The sequence below is a fragment of the Balaenoptera physalus genome, assembly GCF_965194825.1.
Source record: "Balaenoptera physalus genome assembly, chromosome: 7".
Taxonomy (NCBI): domain Eukaryota; kingdom Metazoa; phylum Chordata; class Mammalia; order Artiodactyla; family Balaenopteridae; genus Balaenoptera; species Balaenoptera physalus.
In genome coordinates, this window is record NC_138886.1 from 84,617,174 (window position 1) to 84,644,682 (window position 27,509).

Below are 27,509 nucleotides of genomic sequence, written 5' to 3' on the forward strand. Positions count from 1 at the left end.
CAATTTATCAGCTATAAGGGCTTTTGAGGCTCATTAAGGGATAAAAGGGAGGAGCAAGAAAGAGAGAAATAAATAGAGAGATTGAGAGCATCAGAAAAAAGATGGGGGAGAGTGGTGATTTTCTTGAAGAAAATAAAAAGACTTGAAAGGAGACGGAAGGTTCTGTGGATTCTGATTCCAGGTCTGCTCAAGCTGCCCACCGTGCGGATGAGAACGAGGCCAACGGGGAGGTAGCCTTGGACCAAGACTGGTTCACACCCATGCCCAGCTCCCCAGGAAGGGGCACAATGGTTAAAGGAGGGAGGACAGACGGAGGGAGAGGGGAGGAAGGGAGGGTTGGGAATGGAAGATGAAGGGAGAGAAGGAGGCGGAGGAGAAAGGGGAAGAGGCGAGGAGGGGAGTGGGAGGGGAGAAGAGGGGAGGGGAGGGGAGGAGGAGGGGAGGGGAGGAGGAGGGGAGGGGAGGAGGAGGGGAGGGGAGGGGGAGGGGAGGAGGAGGGGAGGGGAAGGGGAAGGGGAAGGGGAGGGGGAGGGGAAGGGGAGGGGAAGGGGAGGGGAGGGGAGGGGAGGGGAGGGGAGGGGAGGGGAGGGGAGGGGAGGGGAGGGGAGGGGAGGGGAAGGGAGGGGGAGGGGAGAAGAGGGGAGGGGAGGAGGAGGGGAGGGGAGGAGGAGGGGAGGGGAGGGGAGGGGAGGGGAGGGGGAGGGGAGGAGGAGGGGAGGGGGGAGGGGAGGAGGAGGGGAGGGGAGGGGAGGGAGAGGGGAGGGGAGGGGGGGGAGGAGGGGAGGGGAGGGGAGTGGGGGGGGAGGAGGGGAGGGGAGGGGAGTGGGGGGGGAGGAGGGGAGGGGAGGGGAGGGGGAGAGCCCAGCCCAGCCTCTAGCCCACCGTGACCTGGGTCACAGAGAACTGCCAGGAGGACCCAAACAGGGCAGGCAATGGGAACCCCAGATGGTTCTTTGCTGCCTCTCTAGCAGCTGGCTCTCAGGCAGAATGGCCTCGTTCTCAGCGCGCAGACCCTGATGGTCTGTCATCAGCTGCCAGGGGACTTGGGGCCCTTCCCCTGGAGCAGTCCACTTGGGGTGCCCCTCCTTGGCACCACGCCCCAGCCCTCACCAGGACAGGCACAGCTGGAAAGCTGCCCACACAGGGGCTGGAGCTGGAAAATCTTCATCCCTGCTTTCGGAGGAAGAAAAGCACTGATGGCAGCACGTACAGCCTCAGCAATCCAAACGCTCCCTGGCTGTCCTTCAACCGGCCTGGAAGCGCCCCTGCCGCCGGCAGCGTGCGGTCCAGCCTCCTCCCGACCCATCCACCGCACAGGCCGCAGGAGGAGCTGGGCTGAGCCCCTTCCGTGGGCGCCAGTTTTCCTGTTCCCAAATGGGAATCCCAACAACTCGCCCTCCCCTGTGGGAGAGGCCACAGTTTGGGAAGTTCTGACTTTTCGCAAACAGGGTGTACACAGACAGTTGGGGACTAAGGAGAAAACTGAACTAAGTGTACGGATCCAGGGCCGCAGCCAGCGCTCCTAACACATCCCACACTGTTTTAAACACGAAACCGCAGATCTCACTCATCAACACCAAAGGGAAATACATGAAAAGACGGCTAGGTCAAATTCCCTTTTTGTATTTCACATCAAACGCCTGTCCTGTAGTACTGGGTTAGAAGAAGAGAGGGTCGGGGAACTGTGAGGAGGGGAGAACCAGACAAAAGCCACCCGGGGGCGCCCCTCGCTCCCAAGGAGCAAGATGCTGATGGAAAGGCTCTTTCCTGTAGGAAGAAGCCGAGTGGAGAGCGAGCACCTTTGCAGGGCTTGTTTCCCTTCCTGTGGACACAGGAGAGCAGAGCACAGAAAACACACTCCCACCTGCTCAACCCAGACGGTCAGGGGCAATTCACAGACGGGAAGGCAAGATACCGCCCTCCCCGTGGAGTTAACCCAGGACGTACTGTGACATCTAATTGGGTCTTGAATCAAGTAAGCTTCTCCCTTAGCTTCTCCTGACGTCCAGCATCAACCACAACAGACCCCAGGTGCGTTCCCTGCAAAGCAGGGACGGCCCAGAAAATGTGTTTTGCTGCTTCTCCTAACAAACACTGTTTTTTCTTTTTAATGTTGGGGGGTAAATTACTTGAGTTTAATCACAAAGCTGTCTTTGAAGCTACATTCAAGCAGCAAACTAGAGTATTTACAACCTGAAAATACTGAGAGTCTTCTGAAACACTTTTTCTCAGGAAACAGATTTTTGGTGGATTGCTTTCACCTGCTTCCCCTTTCTGCCTCTATACAGACCTGTCCCTCACCCCAACCCATCCCACCTGCCACCCAGGCCTGTCCACTCTTCCTCCTGGCCGTCTCTTGAATATGCTCACTTTACAGAATTCATTCCATTCCTACCTCAATTCAGCTCTGCAACATGTTTGATTCAGATATTTCAAGAGCTGCCTGAGTGGTCTGCCTCCTCTCTGCCCTGCTCCCTACCCTAAGCACGCTCCCCAGGGGCCCGGGCCTGCCTTTTAAGCCCCCAGATCTGATCTGACAGCCTTGATCTACAGCTTGAACCCTGTGATGGTTCCCCTGTCCTTGAACTCAAGTCCAAACCCCCTAGTGACTTAAAAAAGATCCTCTTCTTAGGACCCCTGCACCCCTCTCTACTCTGCGTCCAACCCCACTCTCTCTACGCCCAGCCACGAGGTGCTGTCCCCGCACCCCGGGAGGGACACATTCACCTGTCGCTTCCAGGTGACACGTGAGACGGCTCTCCTCACACAGTGACTCACACAGCGTGCAGACACCCCGCTCCACCTGCCTGGTGGAAGATGCACTAGGCGTCTGAGGCATGCAGCTCTTACTTACTGTGCCCTCCTGAATGGCAAAGGCTAATGCACGTTCTTCAGATTCGTTCCCAGCAGGATTTAGATTCAGATCAGAGGTATTGACTTGCGACTGGAACGCTGAACAGGGTGAGGGGGCTGGAGGTGCGGAAAGCAGCAAGGCATGGGGACCCTGGCTCTGAGCTAGAGGCGCAGCAGCCGCCTCCCGTCCAGCTCTAGGTCGGGCACAGGGAGCGCACCTTCGGGGCCAGTCCTGCCTGGTGCCCCAGGAGCCGTCCCTGGCCCGGGGCTGCTCCTCCAGACCCTCCCACCTTTCTATAGTCTATAGTACTAACTCCTTTCTGCTTAAAAATCGACCCCGATAGACCTATTAACTCGTCTTTCTGCTGCATTCGACGGGAAGTGCACAGACAAAGGGCCCGGCCTGGTCCACCACAGGGTTCAAGGCCAGCACCTGGCAGAATAAATACTGAACAGATGGATAGAAATGGACATGGAGAATTAACGGCAATAAGAACAGAAAAGCTATTTTAGAACCCTTGATTCTTCAGTCAACCACAGGGGTAAAAGGTGATAAAAATAAAAAAAAAAGACTTTTATCTGCACAAGTCCACTCTGATTCCCTAAGAAAACCCACTGTCTGGAAGAAAATCATCACTGTTCCCAGCTACGGAAGAAAGGCTGGCCCAGAAAGAAGAAACTGGAACACTCAGAACTGTGTCCTGCTGTTTGAAAATTCAGGGTGGTGAGGCCAAAGGGATGGAAAGAACCAGCAGCCCGGGCCCAGCCCTGCCCCCGCCGGCCACTCTGCAGGCCCCCGAGCCGGGTTACCTCTCAGGGGGTCAGTCCTCGCCTCCATCTCAGAGGTGACAGTGCCTGTCTCCCAGGCTGGCACGTTGAGAAATGACATGTGTGAAAGCATTCTGGGAACTCTAAAGCAGGACAAATGGCCAGACTTCTTAACGCTCGTCGTTTCCTTTTCAAGAGGCAGAATCTTACAGAGGAAGTCACTCATAGAAACCAGCGCTGCTGCGACCGAGGGAAGCAGCCCCAGCCCAGGTCCAAACACCGCACAGGAGCCAGGAGGCACACACCTGGGGTTCTCCTGGCCCCAACACCACCCCCCCCCACTACCCGTCACTCACAACAGGAAAGCCCCAGAAACGTAGGATATTTTCCCGCCACTCACCTCAAATAATGCCTTCCAGAGCCCCTTCGTGCCCCACGTCACCGTGCAAGAGAGGACAAACCGGCAGCTGATAGGCCACCTCGATGGGGGCGCAGGTCACACAGGTGAGTGACAGCAGGGGGCCGAGGCAAGTGGAATGGGGGCGTCCTCCCTCCACCTTCCCAGCTGCCTCTTCTATTTAAGATTTCCTCTTCCTGGACACAAAACAGTTAACGTGTCGCCAGCGTCCCCTCTTCCACCCTCCCACTTTACCATCTTTCTTCTTTTAGGTCAGGAACAACACGGGAACCGTATTTCCACCACAAATGAAATGTTACTCAAACGATTTTCTTTGCACTACTCAGTGTTAATTTACATATTTTAACAAATAAGTGAAAAGTCTCAATATGCCAAAGCAGACAAATGGCTGCAAGAAACCAGCCTAGAAAGAATGTCCCAAACAAAACTATGGCAAATGAAGCTATTTCTGACTCTCACTTCTGGCAAGTGAAAATGAACACAACAGCAGGACGTTCAGCCTTCCCTGGACAAAGTGCTACTTAGTAATTCAGGGTCTCCCAGACTTCTCCCCCGACCATCTCAAATATTAGGTAATCAGTCCCTCAAATGCCTTTAGGGCCACCACGTGGCTACAGGGCAGCAACTAGTCAGGAGGCTACCCAAGATCTTGGTAAGTCTTCAGACCCACAAACATTAACTGGCATTCTGCCAAGAGTAAAAGAATGAATTCAACCACTCTGTGCCATCCTCAGGAGTCGAAGTAGACCTGTACAAGAGACTCTCCATTAGCTTTTGCCAAAACTAACTATAACCTGGCGCTCTGTTTCCACTGAGGACCCTTAAAAACCTGTTTTATAGGTATACACCTATACGCCGGTACAAAGAAAATAGTATTTCACTGGGTGCCTATGTGAGGATTATTTGTACCCACACAAATGCGGTGGTTTAAAAATATCCCCTCAAGTTCTTGACACTGCTCCCCAAAATGGAGTCTAATTCCCGCCCCTTTCATCTGGTCTGGCCTTAGTGACCTGCTCCTAACTAATGCACAGGAAGTGACCCTGCAGACTTCTGAGGCCCAGCCAGTGAAAGGTATACAGGATTGAATACCGTAGCCCCAAATTCAAGTCCACCCAGAACCTGTGAATGAACCTGTTAACAACCTCATTTAGAAACAGGGTCTGTGCAGATGTAAGTTGTAGTGAAGTCAGGGGGGTGGGCCCCGAATCAGCATGACTAAAGAGAAGAGGTGAAGGTACAGAGACACAGAGGGAAGACAGAGGCAGAGACTGGAGTGATGCACCTGCAGGTGAAGGAATGTCAGAAACCGCCAGCAAACACCAGAATCTACTACAAGAGCCAAGGAAGGGTCCTCCCCTAGAGCCTTTGAGGGAGCATGGCCCTGCTGACACCCTGACTGTGGACTTGCAGCCTCCAGAACCATGAAAAATCAAGCTTTTCGTTTTAAGCCATCCAGTTTGTGGTATTTGTCCTGGCAGCCCTGGGAAACTCCTGTAAAAGATGACAGCTTCCTCCTGAATTGCTCGTTCCCTCTCCCTCTGTTGGTATCATCACCCTGGGAACCCAGCCTCCATGCTTCGAGGAAGCCGCCAGCCACATGGAAAAGCCACGTGTAGGGTCCCTGACTACCAGACACACGAGTGAGGGAACCTTCAGGCAACTCCACCCCAAGCCTTCAAAGCACCCCAGGGACTTCCCTGGTGGCGCAGTGGATAAGACTCCAGGCTCCCAATGCAGGGGGCCCAGGTTCGATCCCTGGTCAGGGAACTAGATCCCACATGCATGTCGCAACTAAGAGACTGCATGCCACAACTAAGGAGCCCGCCTTCCGCAACTAAGGCCCGGTGCAACCAAATAGATAATATTAAAAAAAAAAAAAAAAAAAGGCACCCCAGACAGTGGAGTGTGGAGTAGAGACAAGTTGTTCCCTCTGGGCCCTCCCAAAGTGCAGACTGTGAGCAAAATAAATGTCTGTCATGGTTTTAAACCACTGTGTTTGGGGGCAATTTGTTATCCAATAATAAATAACAGGACAACACATATATGTATAATCCTGTTCACCTGACTCAAAAGCAGATCTTCACATTCAAAACATGGTCCCCTATGCCAATTTGATGTCAAGGCAGTCTACAAAAGTTCCCTTCGCAAACATTTATGAAGAATCCTCTTATCTGGAATTATACCCTTGCCTTCCTACCTAAGGGAGGGTCACCTGAATACCCCTAAGATAACAATGCAGAATAAACCAAGAGTTTCTGGGTCTTTTTAAATGACGTGCAAAAACTAGGTGTGTTCAAACACGTTTATCATTTAAAGAACCCACTTTATCTACAATCTTCATGGCACACTACATTTATAAAAGCTTGAATGCAACCATCATTTATAAAAGCTTGAGTGTAATGTGTATTTTTTAAAAGGGGGTGGAAGGTTCCCAGTGGTTAATCTCTGAGTGATGGAATTACAGGTGATTTTGATTTTCTTTTTATATTTTCAAAATTGTCTACAACAACAATATTTTAATAATTAAGAAAAAGACAACTTTTTGACATTTACTTAATCCTGACTCATACACAATCATTTTTTGTGTTAAAACAAAGCTGAATATCCCTACTTATATATAACTCAGGAAATGAGTTTCCACCCAGTTAACTTGCATAATAGCATTTATGCCAACGGTCTCAACCACATCTATTTATGCAACAGACAGGAATGCAGAAAAGAAAGAAAATGAAAATGACAGTCCAATCTCCAAGAATCATCTGAAGTCTCATTTGAAGTGTTTACCATCAAGCGGTCAGTCTGTGAGATTTGGTTCAAATTATCAAGACAGAGAACCTGACTGACCAGCCGCTGCCCTGGCAATGGGTGCACTTCACTGTGCCAGGCTTCTCCCTGCATCCAATGGGCTGTGGCTGGTGAAAAAGGAACAGGCCAGGAAGGTGCCGCAAGAAAAAGACAACAACAGCAGGACCACATTTGGTGAGTAAGGTGGAAAGAGCTAATAAAAATGTAATAATATATATGTACAACTTCTGTTCCAGCAATTCAACTTTTAAGTTTATCCCTAAAACCCCTGTGACCATGACTCACAATGACAAATTTTCTTATAATACAGTGTAAACATTCACACATATATTTTTATATATAAGCTGACACAATGGTTTGACCAAACAATACAAAATGATATAACAGTACTCTAATATTTTAAATGTTTCCAATGTGGGTCATAACCTAATAAATTATTATTCACGGCTCATTAATGGGTCCCAAACTATAGTCAGAAAAATACTGCAAGCTTGTTGAAACTCACAGGTGCTGAGGGAGCCCGGTAGAAGCAGCTCATTCTCTGCAACAGCCAGACCCTAGAAACAACTTACGGTCCCATAGCAGGGGTGGGTAAACTGTGCTATATTTATGCAAAGAAATAGGGCACGGCAGTGAGAATGAATAAACTAGATCTATATACCAACAGAGACCTCAAAAACAACGTTCACTGTAAAAAGCAAGTTAAGAGTGTTAGAGCAACCAAACATACAGTAAGAACTCCCCCCCCCAAAAAAAAATGCATTGCTTTAGACGCATGTAGTAAAAGTTCAGAAATAGAAACTACAATCATTAAAATTCACAGTAGTGGCTTTGAGCAGGAGGGAAAGAGGGAAGGAACTGACAGGGAAGACACAGGGGACCACAACTTTATGTTTTTGTTTTAAATAATTCCTGAGTGAGGAGCACAGAGGTATTAACTTACTATTCTTCTGACCTTTCTGCACATCCAGCTATTTCATAATGAAACTGTTCTAGGTCTCATGACATCACTGTAGCGCAGCTGTTGAGAAGCTCACGTGATGTTTCCCACTTGCTACCCATTCTCAGTGACATCTGAAGGGGAGTCTGAGCAAGTTGGTCTCGGTACTGACGACCCTGAGACACACCTATGTCCCACATCTGGGTGGATGGCGCTCTCAGGGGAACAGCGGTGAGCAGTACCTCTGCAGCCTGGCACATCTAAAAACTTCCAAAGATTCCAGTAAACGTGGGTAAAGATGAAAAATAAATCTTAGGGAAAAAGAGCAACTACTTTGTAACAGTACTGCCAATTTCTTTTTAAAGAATTATATCTATTTATAATGCCCTCTACTTTTAAAATCATTTCATTGAGGAAGGGTCAAAAAAAATGAAAATAAAAACCTGAGAACACAATTTTATTTTTAAAAGTATAATACCATGAAACATCCCATCTCCATCAGCAGTCTCTCTGGATTAGCTATCTGCACCATGATGATCTTGTGCCTGTGCACACACTGCAAGTGCATACAATTTTTTGAAAATTCTATACTTCTGAGGCCCAACATTCAGAGATTCTGACCTAGTGTATTTTATTTATCAGTATATATATTGATTCTTTATTTTATTTCATTTATTTATTTATTTATTTATTTTGGCCAAACCACACGGCTTGTGGGATCCTAGTTCCCCGACCAGGGATTGAACCCATGCCCCCCACAGTGGAAGCACGGAGTCCTAAACACTAGACTGCCAGGGAATTCCTGACCTAGTGTATTTTAAAACTCTGTATCTCTTGGGTAAGCTCCCAGGTGATTGTGCTGGGCAGCCAGGTGAAGAGCGATTGCTGTGAAACAACTTCTGTAACCAGTAAGTTCAAAACCCCAAGGTGAGACATAAACACCAGCCAATTTCATAAGCTGAACTGATGATTCTGCACCACTGAACTCTGGCAAGCAACAGAGGCTTTGATGGGGAGCACAGCCACCCGATGAGGTGACCTCATCTTCCATCGCCCAATTCTGAACCCTACAGAGAAAAGGAAAAGGCACCAAAGAAGCAAAGGAGACCCAGCCTTGGCCCAACCGCTCCTCCACGGAACATGACTGTTAACTCAGAGGCCAAAAATCAGGGGTTTTACATGAGTTTTGTCTCTATGATCCAAACCTGTGCTGTCTACTATTTGGCTATTTAATTTTTTCCTTTCAGTTTTATTGAGATATAATTGGCATACAGCACTGTGTAAGTTTAAGGTGTAGAGCATAATAATCTGACTTATATACATCATGAAATGATTATCAAATAAGTTTAGTGAACATCGTCTCATAGATATAAAATTAAAGAAACAAAAAAATTTTTCTTCCTTGTGATGAGAACTCTTTAGGATTTACCCTCTTAACAACTTTCATACATAACATACAGCAGTGTGAATTATATTTATCATGGTGTACCTTACACCCTAGTACTTATTTACCTTGTAACTGGAAGTTTGTACCTTTTGACCGCCTTCATCCAATTCTGCCTCCCCCCACCTCCGGCCCCGCCTCTGGTAATCACAAATCTAATCTCTTTTTCTATTATTTTGTTTGTTTTTGAGGTATAGTTGACCTACAACACTATGTAAGTTCCTGTTACACAACACAGTGACTCAATAACTCTATATATTTCAAAATGATCACCACAGTAAGTCTAGCTACCATCTGCCATCATACAAAGATATTACACAGTTATTCACCATATTCCCTATACTTCATGCCTGTGACTCATTTATTTTGCAACTGGAAGTCTGCACCTCTTCATCTCCCTTACCTATTTCTTTCCTCCCCCCATCCACCTCCCCTCTCCCCTCTGGCAATCAACCATCTGTTTGTTCTTTGTATCTATAAGTCTGTTTCTGTTCTGTTGTTTGTTCATTTGTTTTGTTTTTTAGATTCCACATATAAGAGAAATCATACAGTATTTGTCTTTCTCTGTCTTATTTCACTTAGCATAATACTCTCTAGGTCCATCCAAGTTTTTGCAAATGGCAAGACTTCATTCTTTTTTATGGCTGAATAGTATTCCACTGTATGTATACACCACATCTTCATTGTCCATTCATCTACTGATGGGCACTTAGGTTGCTTCCATATTTTGGCTATTGTGAATAATGCTGCAATGAACACAGGGGTGCATATATCTTTTTAAATTAGTGTTTTTGTTTTCTTAGGATAAACACCCAGGAGTGGAACTGCTAGATCATATGGTAGTTCTATTTTTAATTCTTTTGAGGAACCTCCATACTGTTCTCCATAGTGGCTGCACCAATTTACATTCCCACCAACAGCACAGGAGGGTTCCCTTTTCTCCACATCCTTGCCAACACTTGTTATTTGTTGTCTTACTGATAATAGCCATTTTGACAGGTGTGAGGTGGTATTTCACTGTGGTTTTGATTTCCATTTCCCTGATGATTAGTGATGTTGAGCACCTTTTCATGTGCCTGTTGGCCATCTGTATGTCTTCCTTGAAAAAAAAAGTCTATTCAGATCCTCTGCCCATTTTTTAATCGGGTTCTTTGTTTTTCTGATGTTGAGTTGTATGAGTTCTCTGCGTATTTTAGATACTAACACCTATCAGATACATAGTTTGCAAATATCTTTTCCCATTCATCTGGCAGCCTTTGGTCTTGTTGATAATTTCCTTTGCTGTGCAAAAGCTTTTTCAGTTTGAGACAGCCCCATTTGTTTACTTTTGCTTTTGGTCTGTCTCTACTGTCCAAACCTGTGCTGTCCAATATCTGGCTATTTAATTTTAAATTAGTTAAAATTAAATAAAACTCAAAATTCAGTTCCTTAGTCCCACTAGCCACATTTTAGGTATTCAACAGCTACACGGGGCCAGCGGCTACCGTACCACAGAACAAAAAAAAGGAACATTTCCACCGTCACAGGGAATTCTGTTAGACAGTGTTGACCCGAACGAAGCATGAATTTCATTACCACACTGTCCCTGATAGGTTCGGCTTTCAAGCTTCTACCCAGCCCCCCACTTGGGGACTTTTATACCCATGCAGAGTAGCAATGCCAGCCTGAGGTGAGGATGCTGGCCGAGGCTGGAACTCCCTAGGTCACGTGAGGTTTGCACCCATACATGCCAGCAAGCCAGCTCCTCCCACAGCTGAGAATCACAATCAGTCCACCAGTAGGGTCTTTAAAATTCTGAAAAAGAGCCTCATTCCAATTCAAAGCACAAGTGCTAACTTCCTAAGATTAAAAGAAATAGATAACACAGAGTCATGTACTGGGGTGACGGACCAGTCCAACTTCTCTGAGGACTTCCCAGCCAGATTGAAACAATCAGGTATTTTTTGCCTCAGAATTTGGAACTGGGGACAAAGGAGAGCTAGCGGGAATACAGTAGTCTTTCGAAGCAAGGAGACAGAAAAGTGATCCCATCGCCCGGCTTTAACAGCTATCAACTCAGGCCAACCTGGTTTCTTCTGTGGTCACACCCAGGCCCCCTGCATGACTTAGGTGATAGAGAGCTCTGGAGAGGCCCCCTGCGGCCCAGAGAAGCGGGGTCTGCACAGAGCAGAAGGAGGCCAGGGGCAGAGATGGAGGCCCCGCTGGCGGCCATCCAGGGTCTAGGTCACATCCTAGGTGACAGTTACGAACTCCCTTTGGACCTCAGATCCCTCCCTGTACAATGAGCACCAACTTCATGAGGCTGCTGAGAGGAAGACAGGAGACAATCCCTGTGTAATGCTGAACGTAACCCTGGCTCGGCAGAGGTTTGAAAAACATGCGCTCTGGTCGCTGGTGTGACAGCCGTTGTTGGTGCTCTTTCCACGGCTCAACTGCGCTGTTTGCGCTTGGCTCTAACAGACACCCCAGCCCCTCCTGCATCTCTTCTGAAAGCCAGGACCATCTGGTCTCGTGGTTTTAATTTAGAAGAAAAAAGAAGAGCTCAAACCAAATAATAATAATAATAATATAATCACTCCAGACGCTGTGGTTTACTACTACCTCTACCCCTACGCTTATCACCGTTACTACCACGACGACTAGTTGCCATAATACTAGCTACCGCGTTTCGGGCTCCTGCTCCATGTCAGGCACTGTGATAAACCCTTCATAAATATTAACACTGAATCATTGCAGCCACCCTGCAAAAGGGATTCTGTCGTTATTTCCACTTGGCGGCTGAGAAAACAGGTCCAGAGAACTTAACTGACCTCCCTGAAATCATGCAGTTAAGGAAAACAAGAATTCGAACCCAGGGCTGCCTGTCCGGAAGCGCCATGCCATTCACCGCCACCCCAAGCTACGGCAAAAATCCTCCTGGAGCTAAGAAACGAGCCCCCACTCCCAAAATGAAAAGACCTTTATATCACATCTCCTAAAAGCTTACAACTCCAAATGAAAGGACTCTCACCCTTTCCCAGCGGCTATATGACTCTCCCTCCAATGTGTACTTTACCTTCTGTACTGGGGCTCCTCGACTTTCAATATCCACTGTTAGATGTTTGCTGTGACTGCAAGAGCCTCCCTCCCCTTGGATGCTCAAACAGTTCTTGAACTTGGGGGTGGGGCAGGAGTGCTAAGATCCCGCATTATGTCCCCTTTTTTAAAAAGAAGCCGTAAAACTGAAGCATTCAGAACCGAGGTGTAACAGTCACCTGGTTTCTGGCTGGGAGATGTTCCCTCTCATTTCCTCCTATAGAGGCAGATGTTTTTAGGAAACAGTCAGTCAATCACATTTCAAAGAATTCCAAGTCTGAAGTCTTATCCCCACAAAAGCTTACACGCAATAAACCAGCATTTCTATATCTAGGGCTTGCCTGTGGTGAAGCTTCATTGACTGTGTTACTATGAATTCGCTAGAACAAATGGTCCTGCACAGCGCAGTCTCTGAGGACTCTGCCCATACGATACGGGAAGCCCGGCTGTCTGCAACCTGTTTTACAGGACTCTGGAGCCCCTCGGCGTACCAAGGCCAAGGCAGAAAGTCCCACGAGCAGAAATTACCCTGCAATCGCTTTTCCTTCTCCCCACCCCAAACAGGCACCCACACTTTGTGCAATGCACAAAAATATCCAGGAGCTTGGAGGAGTATGAAAAGAGAGATTAGTCACTCTCAGAATTTTGGATTTCATGAGCCAGTAAAATTTCAGAGGCATTTGGGAGACTGATGAAGTTAAGAAAACAAGGACAGTTAAAAGCAATAAGCAAACACCACATGCAGACACGAACAGCCCTTCTATCTTCTATCACTACCATTTCAAAAAAAAAAAAAGTTAAAAACAAAACGTAGAAGGCCAGAGACTCAGAGTATCAATAAAAGACAATTCTTCCTACAGAAAAAAGAGTCAAATTTTCAGGTAATGACACACATACACACAGGGGTGGAGAGGCAGGCAGACAGGTACACAAAACTTCCTTTTTCCTCCCTCCCTGCAGGTGGGAAAACCTTGCTCTGGCTGGTCCCAGACCTCAGCACGTACGGTCCTTCCCACCTTGCCCTGTCCGGCCCAGGCCCAATGGGGCAAGGCTGCTGGTCCTGCTGGGTCCCCTTTCCCAGCCCAACACTCCCCAGGTCCCATCACAGGCCTCCTTCCTAACTGGGCAGAGGGCCAGGGTGCCAGAGACCTTCTCGGCACGTCCTGCAAATCCCAGATGGAGTTTCTGCCAACTCTATCCCTTGAGAATAAACTCTGCCGCCTCCCAAAGCATGCTTCAGGAGGTTAAGCATGTGTACACACTGTGAGAAATGGCAAGGTCCCATTCTATTCAGTTAAAGGGAATTTCAGGAGCACAGATAGTGTCACCCACACATGAGAAAAAGGGAGAACTTTCCTATAGGAAAGCACTTTATTATAAAGTTATAGGGAGCACTTTCCTATAACAGCATTAAAACTGGAACAATTCCCAAAGGAGAAATACACATTTGTGACTATGAGAAAGTACTCCGCAAATGAAAAAAAAAGTATTTCTCACCTTTTAAACCAGTTACACAGGAAAAGTCTGAGGCCCTATCTAGAAATGATTCATGATCTGGTAACTAGTAGCACTTTACACAGATTTGGCTCTTACTAATCCGTGTGCCTCTCTCTGTGAAATGCTTGATTTATTGGAAGGAGGTCATATCCTGAGATCCATTATCTTGAATGTGGACTTGGTTTTAGTAGGAAATAGTCAAATCTTGCGAGGAAATAGTCATGAGTTTGATGCACTTTAGAAAGGAAGATATTAGTAACTCACACCATTATACAATTTAACAAACAGGAAAGTGGAGTCACACAGTCCCAAGAAAACCAGAAAAAGCAAGACACGTAAAGCTTAGATACGCTCACTAATGGGAAGCCCCTTTTTTAATCTGTGCAGGATCTGGTATTTTTTCAATTTAAAAACCAGCACTCTTGGGTCCCCTACCTTCTTTGTTAGTATATATGAGGAGGTCTACATCTCCTCTCACTGTGAGATACTCAAGGGCACAAATGCTATTCCTCTGTGAGATACAAGCATCCGGCACAGGCCTGGCACAGAGTAGGTACTTAATGCATACTTGTAGAAAGTAAGGAAAAAAGGTAACAGGAGGACGAACGTGCCGCTAAGACAGTTCTTTTGCATTTCTCCCATTTATCAGCACTGCGAAAGTTTTTCCAACAAACCCACCCAGGGCCTAACGGTGATATGAGGAGACACCCAAAGCTTGATCAAGAGGCTTATTCCACGTAACTACATTACATACACACACAGCAGCTTATCCTCCCACTGAGGAGAATTCGACAGGGTATAAATGGTACTTAGAACAGAATTAAGAGGAAAACCAAGCAGGTCTTGCCTTTTCATCCTGGTATAACTTGTTGACGCTCTCCATCTGAAAGTTGTGGCTGGACTGAATTTTGTCCAGCTGTTCCCGCTGCTTTTCCAGCTCCCCCTGGAACTCGTTCTTTTTCATCTCCACGGCCCCTCGCTCCGCTGCCGCCCTGCGGACCCTGCCTTCCAGCTCCACGATGCGCGTCTGCAAGGACATCACAGCGTAAGGACCGTGTCAAGCCATCTCCAGACCAGACCGCCCGCGCTCCCTCAGCAAGACCACGCTGGGGCCCCAGCCAACATCAAGTGTGGTCACACACGGTGTGTTCCCAGGGCTCAATCTTTTAGGTCAGCGGTGTAGATGCTCCCACAGGTTATTCTAGAGAAATGGTGGAATTCACTTCTCTGAGCATCTGTGTCTCCACTGCATGTCGCCGTGGAAACACCACCACACCCCTCACAGGGATTTGGGAGGCCTGAATGAGGCAGGTACACACACACCTCATTTTATTGAGCTTCACAGATACTGTGTTTTTTAGGAATTGACGGTTTATGGCAACCCTGCGTGGAGCAAGTCTGTCAGCATCATTTTTCCAACAGCATTTGCTAACTTCACATCTGTGTCACATTTTGGTAATTCTCGCCATATTTCAAATTTTTTCATTATTATTACATTTGTTATGATGATCTGCAATCATGATCATTGAAGTTACTACTATGACTCCCTGAAGGCTCAGATGATGGTTACCATTTTTTAGCAGTAAAGTTTTTTTACTTTTTGGCCGTGCCTCGAAGCATGTGGGGATCTTAGTTCCCCGACCAGGGATCGAACCCGCACCCCTGCACTGGAAGCGAGAAGTCTTAACCACTGGACTGCCAGGGAAGTCCCAGCAGTATTTTTAAATTAAGTATGTACTTTTTTTAGACATAACACTATTGAACACTTAACAGACTACCATATAGTGTAAATATAACTTTTTATGCACTGGGAAAACAAAAACTCACGTAACTTGTTTTATTGCGCTATTGGCTTTATTGCGGCAGTCTGGAACTGAATTCGGGATATCGCCAAGGTCTGCCTGTACATAAAATGCCTTATGCTTTACCTGGTGTGAGCTGGTGCTCAAATATTTAGTTCCTTTTCCTCACTAACAGAGCATTTAACACTCTTTATAAGACACAATCTCTGAAAACAGACTCAATTCTCTGGACACCAAGACCCCATCTGCCCAGAGAACAGGGGTCCAGTGGAAGCTCAGACGAAAGCACTACAATCGTGGGAGGTAGGCATGAGAGGAGGACAAAACGCCCCTATGGGATGGATTTCCATGGCTAAGAGCTCAAGCTCTGCCGTCAGAAAGACTGGGTTGGCATCCCAGCTCCCCTCGTCCTTAACCTCTCCGAGCCTTAGTCTGCCCACCTGTGAAATGGGGAACATAAAATCCCAACCTGAGAGAGTCTGTGTACAAAAGAAGGTAATGTATGCAATATATCCTTAAAGAAAAATTATTCTGACGCTTGCTAAAATGATAAGGAAAACTTTATTCAAGGCTACTGCAACAGGGGTCGTGACTACTGCAGTCAGGAGAGAAACTGTTCTCCACTCTGAGCACAGCAAAGACAGCAGAGGATTTATAGCCAACGAGCAGAGTGAGGGGGTCAGTGGGTGGAAAAGCACTGAGAGGGTGGGGAGATTCTTGCTAAAATGGCCTCACAGGAGTCTTGCTAAAGGCAGACCCAGGGCTAGACATCAAAGATAAGGGATGAGGAACTTGCTCAGGTATCAGGGGTGGAGGGATGAGTTAGTGGGATTCTTTGCTAAGCCTGGGCTGGGCAGGCCAAAAACAGGATGGGGGACCAAGATGGAGGCCTAGTCACGAAGGGGGCTCCTCAGAGGCTGACTAAACTGCGGTCAATGAGAGTCTCTGTCACTGCTCAGCACTGCCTGACCCACGAGGGGCAGCGATGAATGGGAAAGATAAAGTTATTATTATCAGTAAATGATGCTGATAAAGATTGGTACCTCTAAAAACATATTTCTCGTGCCCGTTCTCCACGTACATTACCAACACCACTCTTAGATTTTGAGTGTGGATTGGAGGACCAGAACGGGCTGTGGGCAGGGTACTTACTACTTACGTAAGTTGTCTTCCCAGAACCAGCCCAAAAGGCTTGACTGAAAATTGTTAACTCACAGGAGAAGCAGAGAGGCATGTCCTGGCAGCAATCCTAAAAGTCACAAGGGGGTCCTCTCCCACCCAAGAGCAGAGCTGGCGTGGAGTCAGGCCCGGGGCTGGGTGGGGGGACATGCAGAGCCCCAAGCGAGCATTACAGCATGCAACACCTTAGGTGGTGATAAACAGCAAGCCCCTCAGACCCCACCGCCCAGCAGCTTTAAATACTCTATGACATCCACACAAACAGAACACCTGGAGATCCACGCTCCGGGAGCTCGCAATCCAGTAGTTGAAGCCCAGGACAATGATACAGGCCACCAGGGCAGCCAGCACGAGGGGCGGCGACTTCATGCTCCGACGCCCGTTTCCCAATCCCATCATCTCAAAGACCAGGCTGAGAATCTGCCAAACAAAAACAAATACACAGGCCTCAGTAGCAGTATTAGCATGCCCCAGGCACGCCACAACCGTCATCACAACCAACACGAAGGTGTCCTGCCCCGAAACATGGGCTGGCATCTTCTCCTTGAAATGCAAAGCTATCGGTGGAGAAGATCGTGTAAGTAGCCCACCCAGAGCCAGTGGTGTGTGCCCTGAGCAGTGCGGCCAGATCCCTGGGACAGGCTTGTGGGAGCAAGCACCGTCCTAGAAACCCATCACACACCGGCTCAACACCTCGGGCAGGTAACAATTTCTCTTACGCTTCAGTTTTCTCATCTATAATTATAGTTCCTACCTCCCAGTACAGTCTGAGAAATCACCTCTTTAAGCAGCAATAGCAAATATTAGTGCTTCTACATCACACTAGAAAGAAACCATTTCTCGTTATTCCCCAAAGCCTTTTTGATCTGATTCCTAACCAGGGAGGGTTTTTTACCCTGTGACAGAATTGCCAAAGATACCCAATTAGAGTGTTTCCTGAGCAAAGCCGGAAAGCCTTCTAGAGGTGTGTGAAGCCAGGACCGGAGGTGCCCCGCCTGCAGCAGAAATAGGCACTTATGCTCTGCTTCCTTTGAGCGCTGTTCTCTCCCTTCGAAGCCGTATCTGTGCAGCACAGCCGAGTGAGGAGGAGACTTCAAGGGCTGCAGGGAGCATGGAGCTTCTTAAAAGAAACACAAATACAGCTGAGAAGAAAGGAGCTATGTTTCACTCACGGGCTTCAACCCCAAGCCAGGTCTGGCTGGACCCTGGCCCTGGTCAGCAAGGACAAGGGGGAAGCTGACTTTTCCAAATGGCTTTCGCTGAACCAAATCAAAGGACCTTATCAGAGGGAGGGCAGCACACACAATAAACAGTCTCCCTCAGAACAGATAATGCTTTTATGCCAGGTGTGGCCAGCAACGGAGGAAGAGGAAAAGGAGGTGAGAGAGGAGGGGGAAGGGAGACTACCAAGGACTCAGCTTTGAGGTGAAGTTCCTGCAGGTGAGAACACAGAAGAGCTGACAAAGCTGGCCCTCCCCCATGGTATCTGTAGCTAAGTGTGTCCCTGGGAGACATCCTCTGTCTCTGAATGAGCAATCTAGTTGAATCACCTAAAACAAAGCACCCCCAGAATTCCCACGAACTGAGGGATGAGTCCAGCCTCCACTGGCTGATGGCTTCTTCACCAGCTTCTCGTCTCTCGGGACAAAAGAGGGAAAGAAGTTTTAAATTCAACTGACAGTTGAAATCAGCAAACATTGTACGTACTAACAGAGACTAATGCTCAGAAATACTAAAGTTCTAGAAAATTTTATAGATCTGCTAAAACTGTCTCCACTGCCTCATCATGTTTGATTTTGATCACACTTTTTTTTTTTTTTTTTTACTCTTATTAACTTTTTAAAATATAAGATGACAAATACAATTGGGGAGAAAAATCACACGAAGTGTGAAATTAAGACTCCTCCTCTTCCCACTCCACTGGCTGTATCCTTCTATTCCAGCTGTTCTCAACCCTCAGAGAGCATCAGAATCGCCTGGGACACTTCTTAAATTACCAACAACTGGGCCCACTCCTCCTTTCTCTGTAAAGTTTTTTGCCCATAATTTTTGGTGGTTGGTGGTGTTTTTAAAATAATCTAATCTTATCACTCTTTTCCTTTATTGCTTCTAGATTCTGCTTATGTTTAGAAAGACATTTCCTACTCTAAGTTTATATATACATTTACCCATATCTCCTCTCAACATATCTATGGTTTCATATTTATATGTAAATGTTTCATCCACTTGGAATTCCTTTTTGACGCAAGGAGTAAGGAAATACAAAGAAAACAACTTTTTTTTTTTTTTTTTGTAATGGCTGGCCAGTTCCTTGGGCATCCTTTATGAAATAAACTAATTTTACTTAGTTCTTTGAAAGGCCATCTTTGTCATATGCTTAATTCCCTAAAAATAAACTTTTAGATGGGACCCTCACTTGATCTTTTGTTATTCCTGCAGATGTAAGTCAGGGTGGGTATACTATAACTCTGAAAACAATATAACTCAACTCTCACTTCAAGGAAGTGTACAGACGATCATTTAACATTCTCCTTCCTTTAGCCAGTCAATAAAAAATTTAATGAGCAACTACTAGGGGACAGTTGAGAGAACAAACTCTGGAACCTGATGGCCAGAGTCGGATCCTGGTTCCACCTCTTCGGAGTCACAGGACCCACCTGTGCCTCACCGTCTTCTTCAGAGGGTTAAAGTGAGTAACAGATGAGTAAAGATATGAGAAGTGCTTAGAACCACAACTGGCACATAGCGTCAATTGCTCGATAAATGCCGACTATCATTATTAGAGATGGAAAGATGAATAACAAATCATTTCCAGATCTGGTCTTCTTCTCGTTTTATAAGAAAAAGGTGATGAATGTTTTCCTTCCTCAATCGTTCTACTTTATAGGAACCAGCCATCTGCGTTCTTCCCTTGACTCTGCTGTCGACTGAAGCAGCAGTAACTGCCATCTCCTGGGACTGACTCCGGATGCCACTGCAGCAGTAGATATCCCAGACCAGGACCACATTATGTAAAAGAGAGGTTCCAGGAAGTTGCGTACAGTCTCAGAAGCCCATCACTGTTACCCAGCACTTGGCCAGCCGGACGGTGTGCAGCCTCCCAGAGGGACGGTCAGGAGAGCCCTGGACTTCCCAATGGACACAGGGCTGCCCAGGTAAGAAGATGACCATGAGGAAGGGAGGGCCAACAGTGAGCCTTTGGGCCTGCAACATGCCTCACCACGGACTTCCAGGACTGCAGGAACCCTGCTGCTGAAGACAAAGGGACAAACACAGGTGCTAAATGCCAAAGCCTGATGAAGACTGAGGGCAGGAGCTCAGAGCCAGAGTTTACGGCTGTCAAACATTTCAAACGCCTTCCTCTCCTCCACCTTAGAATTTATGTTGACTGGAGGGTGATGGAAGTGGGTGGGAGACAGACTGTGTCAGACAGATTAATAGATATAATTTAGGCTTCAGAATGTGTTTTGTCTCATATTTGATTACAGTCACCTGATATACTGAAAAAGATTAACCTAAATCAGCCAAACTCTGTGAAATTCCAGGCTTCCCTGGAGTGAAAGAAAGTGGTGTGTGTCTGCACTAAAAGTTTCTTGGTAAGTTGAAAGAGTCATAAGAAAAAAAAAAAACCCTGCAGATTCTTTCTACTGACTTAATTTAAAAAATTCAATCTACTGGTTAAAATGATTGTTTGCTTGTAAGACAAAAATTTTTATAAGCAAACAGAGACCTCTAATTACTTTTTTCAGAAAAAGAAAAAGCATAAGAAAATGGGCAACTGGCCAAATGCATGAGCCCCTTGAACCTCCTAGTTAAATAATTTTTTCATTTCCTCATTCTCACATAGAGGTTTTTAATCATATAGGCAAATATATGGGAGCAATCAAATCGGATTGGCTTGTTTGACCAATGTCATCACTGCAGAAACAACACAGCTTCTCCAAACAGCAGGGGAGCCGCACCTTTATTCCTTTTCAGAGGAAATGGCTTCACCAGGATGGCGGAGGGCCAGAGCCGGAGGTGCCCTGCACGGAGTTCAGAAGTCACCATAGTGAAGCAAACAGACCAGAGGACACCCCACTCAGCATTTTTTTTGGAGGGTTTAGAGATATTCTACTCTGTCCCAAGGATGTCTCCAAGGAAGGGGTCAGCATACCAAAGCCCACAGGCCATTGGTGGCCCATTTTGTAAATAAGGGTTTGCTGAACACAGCCATGCCCAGCCCTTGAAGTCCTGCCCACAGCTGCTTTCTAGCTACAAGGCAGAGTTGAAAAGTAGAGATGGGGATCTACTCATAGGGTTATTACGAAGATTGAAACAGTTAAAGTATTTACTATCTTTCCCTTCGGGAAACTTTGCCAACTCCTGCTCTAAACCATTAGGGTTAAATGACAAGTCTGTTGTATTCTCCTTAAATTGCTTTCAAAACTTACCAGGAAGTGCACAGATTCTCCTCCTCTCACTTTCCCAACCTCCAATTTTTCCCCAATTCTAGAAGCTAACAGTTTAGAAAGAAAAACCTACAATAGCATGGTAACTGTAGTTAATAATACTGTACTGCACATCTGAGAGTTGCTAAGAGAGTAGATCTTAAAAGTTCTCACCACAAGAAAAAAAAAATTCTTAACTATGTGGTTACAGATGTTAACTAGACTCATCGTGGTGAGCATTTCACAATATATACAAATATTGAATCATTTTGTTGTATGCCTGAAACTAATGTTATGTCAGTTATACTCAAGAAAATGTTTTAAAAAGAAAAACTAAAAATTAATGTGCATGTTTAGCGCTACGCAGTGAAAATACCAAAAACTGAAGTGAATGAGTGAAAGTGAATGAGGAGAACCAAATTCCACTGTGTTTCTTCCAGCACTTGATTTTCTGAAGAAGGGCCACCTTCCCTACAGACACCAAGACTACACGTTGGCAGGCGTTCCCAAATTCCTCCTGGTCTAGTTCAGGAGTTGGCAAACTTCAGCCTAAGGGCCGAATCCTGCCAGCCACCTGCTTCTGTACACTGCCTGAAAGCTCAGATTTTAAGTTTTTTAAGTGAAAGAATCAGAATAATAATATCTCATGACATGAAAAGTACTGAAATATGTGAACTTAAAGTTTCAGTGTCCCTAAATGAAGTTGTATTGGGATACAACGATGCCCATTCCTTTACGTACTGTCTATCGCTGTCAGGCTACAAGAAGTGAGTAGCTGTGACACAGCCCACAGGGCCTGCAGAACCTAAAATACCATCTGGCCCTTTACAGAAAAGGTCTGCTGTACCTTGAGACACCTGCTGTAGTTCAGTGGTTCTCAAAGTGTGTTCCCTGGGCCGGCAGCATCAGCATCACGTGGGAATGTTAGAAAGGTAAATGTTCTGGCCCACCCCACACCTACCAAGTCAGCGACTTGGGGTCTGTGTTTAAAAGCCCTCCACGTGATGCTGATGCGGGTCAAGGCTGAGAACCACTGTCCTCTCCAGAGCTCACTGGACAAGTCTGACAAGTGAATCTTGTTCTGGCTGCACTCACTTATTTTCAAAAGGAGGAAAGGCATGTTGGAGGGGGTGTGTTGTTTATCTTTGGAGAAATATTTGTATTTCCCTACTGTTTAAAGGTTAAGTTTGAGTTTTTTCCTCCCGGCTCTTTCTTGGTCTTTGGCCTTCTGTTTTATTCTACTATTTTCTCACACCTCCCATCTGCAGTTGCAAACATTGTCCCTAAAGCTATCTACTACTGTGTGCCCTAGAGAAATAAGGTTTCTTTTTACTTCCCTAAGAGGTAAAGAGTAACCCCAAATGGACTCCATTTAAAGTAACTTCTCCGTCGAGGGTCTTGTCTCCCTTTGGCCATCTCAAAGTCACTGCTCACCTGTGGATAAAGGTACCTCTTCTTTAATCAGAATGAAGTGATCACTAATTCCAGAGCAACATGGCTTCTACAGGACCTCCCTCACTGATACAGAAAACACAGAGGAAAGATAAGGAATCATCTATCTGCTACACAGATATAAATGACAGAGAGCATTTTGATGGGTTAGACCCTCCAGTTCTGACAGCACTGAAATCAGAGAAATAGTTAAAAAAAATTTTTCTAAATCAATCATTAGTATATTAAAATTCTGTCCAAGAATTCACCAAGGCAATACTTTAAAAACTGGTAATAGCGAATGAGCCATCTTGAAGTTCCAGCCCAACTGAGCCTCAAAAGACTGCAGCCCAGTCAACCCACAGAATCAGGAGCAATAATAAAATGATGGTTTTAAGCTTGGAGATGATTTGTTATGGAGCAACGGATGATCAAAATACAAATTGTTACATGAAAAAAGTTACAAAATAGCAATTATCATATCCTACTTTTGTTGAAAAAATTTTTTAAATACTCTCAATAAATCAATATATTTTTCCACCATAGAAAATGTATAGCAAATGTTTATAAGGAAGGATATATATACAAGTTGTAGTAAGGGAGCAGAATGTATAGAGGAATGAAGCTTTCATTTTTTTGCTTTATACCATTTTTTTTTCCTCAATGAGCGTATCTTTAATACAAAAGCCAAAAACAGTAACAATAAAAAATTGAGATGTTAGGCAGATGTATAATGGTAACATTAGCAAGTTTTGAAGCTGTATTTGTAGCATTCCCAAATTAAAACACCGTATTTTACAGCTTCTTCTAAAACAAAACAATGAAAACATATATATGTATTATGAAGTAGAGAAATACACTGAACTGATTCAAATACATTCCAAGGCTCCCTTCTGTGCTGGACCTCACCACCGGGGACACTAAGAAGACCCAGGTCCCTGTCTTGAGCCTGGGCAGGTAACTGAGAGGAGATGCAGGGCAGCGTGAGGACCCGTTTCTGACTTGGTGACGGGGCGGTTCCTCTTCTCCTCCCAACCTTCTGGGCTCATTTGTAAAGGGATAACCTTGGGGTCTGTCTTCTAAGGCTGGTGTGAAAATTAAATGAGAGCATTTACTTGCCACCAAGTAAATACTTAACTGAAAGGAACTGCTGTGGTATTGACAGTGTGGCTAAAGTGAGAGAACCAACTGTCTACCAGCAGGGTGCATGCATCCCAGAAGGTGTAAAAGATGCTCCACCTGGCTGGGGAAAAAATCCTAGAAGTTACATTTATTTTTATCCAAAAAGTAGAATAGCAACTATGTTTTAGTAATATAAATATTACATATAACAAGTTAAATATATTATGTATATACTAATTATTTTACACTATGTTACACTGTACTAATTATACTACCATGAAATACTAACAGTGCTAATAAAAGCAGGAACTGACTGACTGCATCCTCACAAAGACCCTCTGTCGAGGGTCACCTGTCACCAGCTCTCTGGGGTGCCTGAAGCGCTCCTTTGACTTGGGCAAGCGCACCATGAGGTAGATGGACAAATTATAACTAAACTAAACCCCACAGAGGATATGAATAGCTTTAAGATTCCTACAAAAAGCACAAATTAAAGCTACACTAATAAACGCAAGCAGAGGTGAACACAAGCCCAAGGCTGGGAACACACTTCCCGCCCTGAGTCAGCTTCACCTGAGCCACATCACAAAGTAAAAACAATGACGATGTACTCAGATCTGACAAGAACCAGGCCAAAAATACTCAAAATTCAAGGAGTATATGAAAAAGGGTTTTACCTCCACTGTGATTAACAGTGAATCCATACCTAAGTGTAAACTGAATCTTGAGGTACAAGAAAACAATGACAGCACATGTATATAATTTATAATTAAGTAACAAACACACATAAGAGGAGTGCTAAAAATTGGCCTTAATTGAGATATAATTGACATATTACAGTCTTCGTTTTAGGTGTTAAAATTTTTTTTACTAACAAGAATGAGCAAAAAAGCTTGGAAACCACAGCAAACTACAATATATATCACTATAATCATATTACATGGTATTTTTACATATATATTCTTCCTGTCAGGCACTAATTAACCTTCAAAACTTTAGTGAGAGGAAGTTCTGTTAATGCAGCCTTGAAGGAAAATAAGATCAAAATGTTGTAAAAATCTGAGAAGGTATGCATTTTTTTTCCTGAAAATGGGGGAAATTTCTTTGTGAAGCAAAGTAGGCTCTCTGGGAATTTTGGAAATAATCCTTAAACTTCAAGCCAAGTCTCTCTTTCAATGTAATTTCATCAGTCACTTGAAAAAGTCTAGAAAAGAAAATAACCACAATCTAGGACCATCTTGGGGGAGCAAGTGAAATCCCATTCACACTTTGTTAAGGTGAACGCCAAGGGCATATCAAGACCATTCCTTTCACTTCCGTGAATTTTTAGAAAATAATTTTAACCAAGTTTTTTTTTTTAAACCAAAAAAAGTGCTTTTTCTTCTTATCCCAATTACAGATGTTATTTCCCATTTCCCAAGTCATTAAACGAGAAATTAATCTTTTCCTAAGGCACCTTAGTTTTTTCTAAAGAAAAATAAAAACAACAATAATACAACTGAATTAAAGCCCCAGGCACAGGGCCTCTCATCCCTGTCCCTGCCTCCCCCTCTCCTGGCCACCCCAGGCCCGTTTAGAAGCAGGGCTGGTCTTCAGGGACCACACTACCTTCAAGCTCCCTTTCACTAAACTGCCCGTGATGGGATCCTGTTCCCCACGCAGCACAGCTGGCTTGAAGCGACACCCCCCCTTCTAACTCTTCCCGGCAGAGGCAGTTTCCCCAGGCTCTGCCTGGCTATCCTTTGCGCTTCAGATGCAGAAAGCCAGCTTGCAGCATTCACAGGATCTTCAGTACAGTCAGCAGTTCCCTCCCTGCTGGGGGAAGGTGGCCACATAAATGGACTGAAGGTAGCCCTGGGCCTGACATGGTCAACCATCCTCACTGCTGTTTCAGCCGCACTCCTCAAAAAAAAACTATATAAATGCAAAATCTTTTCATTCCCCCATCAATAACTGGACCTAGGGCCAGCAATTAGAAAGCAGATGGCATCCTTAGCTCCTAATGGCAACGTCCCCAAAATCTGACACCCCTCCCCCCAGCATTCCTTCCTCTCATCGCTGGTCTTTCATTTTTGAGAAAAACCAAAAAAAAAAAAAAAAAAAAGTGGTATCTTCACAGGAGAACAAAATACGTCTTGAAGAGTTAACCTGTTTTCTTTAAACATCCTATGAACTCAATGTTTTCACCACTGACCCCTTAAAAATTGAATTCTGACCTAAGAACAGCAAGCCTTAGCAAGTTACTGGTTTCTATTTACAAATAAAGTAAAACTATTCTTCACGATAGCATGAGCTTGGCTTAATCTTCTCTAACACAAGTAGAAGGAGCTAGGGATGCCCTAGGAGACCCACAAGGACCAACAAGAGATTCCACTTCTCAGGTTTCACGTTACAAAACATTCAGAAATACTAAAACTGCCAAATTTGAGTCAATCTCATGGCCATGAGTCAAACAGAGTCACTCTAAAGCTGTTAAATATTTAAGCAGGCTACTGGACATCTTACTCTGCTCCTAGGAATGTCCCTCAATATTTGCATAATTTAGGGCAACTGGGCCTTGAAGACCACAAACCAGACAAAGGAAATCTCAAAACCGTGAAAGCCACACGAGTCTGGTTTTGCAAATTTGTAAACGGGATATCTTAAGCACCACCATTACCTGCCGAATACAATGATTCTTAAATTCCGCTAAAAAGAACACTCATCAAAATAGGCATTTTGCCTGTTTTGTTTTACCAAAAAACAATCATTAAAAATACTAAATAGGGTGTGACATATAAAGAGTATGGAAACCCAGGAGACTATTTTTACAGCAGAACAAAAGTTCTGTGGACCCTCCACGCCGCCAAAGGTGGGAAATACAGGTACAGGAGGGAACCCGGAGCATCCCTGAGACGTGCTTCAGAGGAGCCCTGGCGGCTCGCAGACCGAGAATCCGGCGTCAAGCTCCCGGTCACCTGCCAGTACGCGACCGCTGCCAACTTGGGCACCGCGGCGGCCCGAGCGCGCGCGGGGCTGAGGGGGAAGAGATGAGCGGCGCGGCCAGCCCGCCCTCCCCGCGTGCCAATCACGCCCGCACGGCTGGCACTAGCGCGACTTTGGAGAATGCTCGCTTTTGACTTTGGATGCCGACGCGCGTGACATACCTAAGAACAAAAAGAAAGGGCCCGCATCGCCCCAGACCGGCCTCCGCAGGGGAGCCCAGCCCGGGAGACGGAACGCGGCGGGTCGTGGCGGCCCCGGGAAGGAGGCTCCGGCGCGGGGAGGTGCGGGGCCGGCCCCGAGCCGACTCCGGTAAAAGGCTGAGGCCCGGGCGCAAGCCGGGGGGTGTTTCCGGGACCCGGAGCGGGGTCCCTGGGTGCGGGCCCGGGACCGAGGAGGGACAAGGAGAGGTAAGGCGGCCAGAGCGGCCGGAGGGCGCGCCGAGCACGCGCGCCGCCCACTCACCTCCTGCAGCGGCTCAGGCGGCCGCTCGGTGCTGCGAGGCCCGGCTCCCAGGCCGCCCGGGCCGCTCTCCTACCGCCGCCGGCCTCGCGCTCCCGCCCGCTCCGCGCCCCGCGCAGCCTCCAGCGCCGCCGCGTCTCCGGCCTCCGCAGCGGCGAGTCCCCGCCCCCGGGCAGCGCCGGCGGCGCGGGGAGGAGGCGGCTTCGCGAGCGCGAGGAGGCGAGGCCGTGGCCGCGCCCGGACGCTCGGCCCCACGGTGCGCGCGCCCTGGCCCGCGGCCGACCTGTGGCTGGAGCCG

The 27,509-nt window shown here is 46.3% G+C and overlaps 1 protein-coding gene across 2 annotated transcripts in view; it reads right to left on the reverse strand.

Moving 5' to 3' along the window:
• GOLM1 (golgi membrane protein 1) overlaps positions 1–27,490 on the reverse strand; it is a 53,774-nt gene extending 26,284 nt beyond the window's left edge. Inside the window, exons 1-3 of one of the 2 annotated variants that reach the window (XM_082469831.1) lie at positions 27,215–27,485; positions 17,055–17,204; positions 14,651–14,830 (exon numbers count right to left, since the gene is read on the reverse strand). In XM_082469831.1, the coding sequence (XP_082325957.1) occupies positions 14,651–14,830; positions 17,055–17,183 (309 nt within the window). In that variant the 5' untranslated portion in view covers positions 17,184–17,204; positions 27,215–27,485. Of the gene's footprint in view, positions 1–14,650; positions 14,831–17,054; positions 17,205–27,214 lie in introns of both variants that reach the window. The other variant, XM_082469830.1, reaches the window with a different exon arrangement.
• Positions 27,491–27,509: the final 19 nt, after the last annotated feature.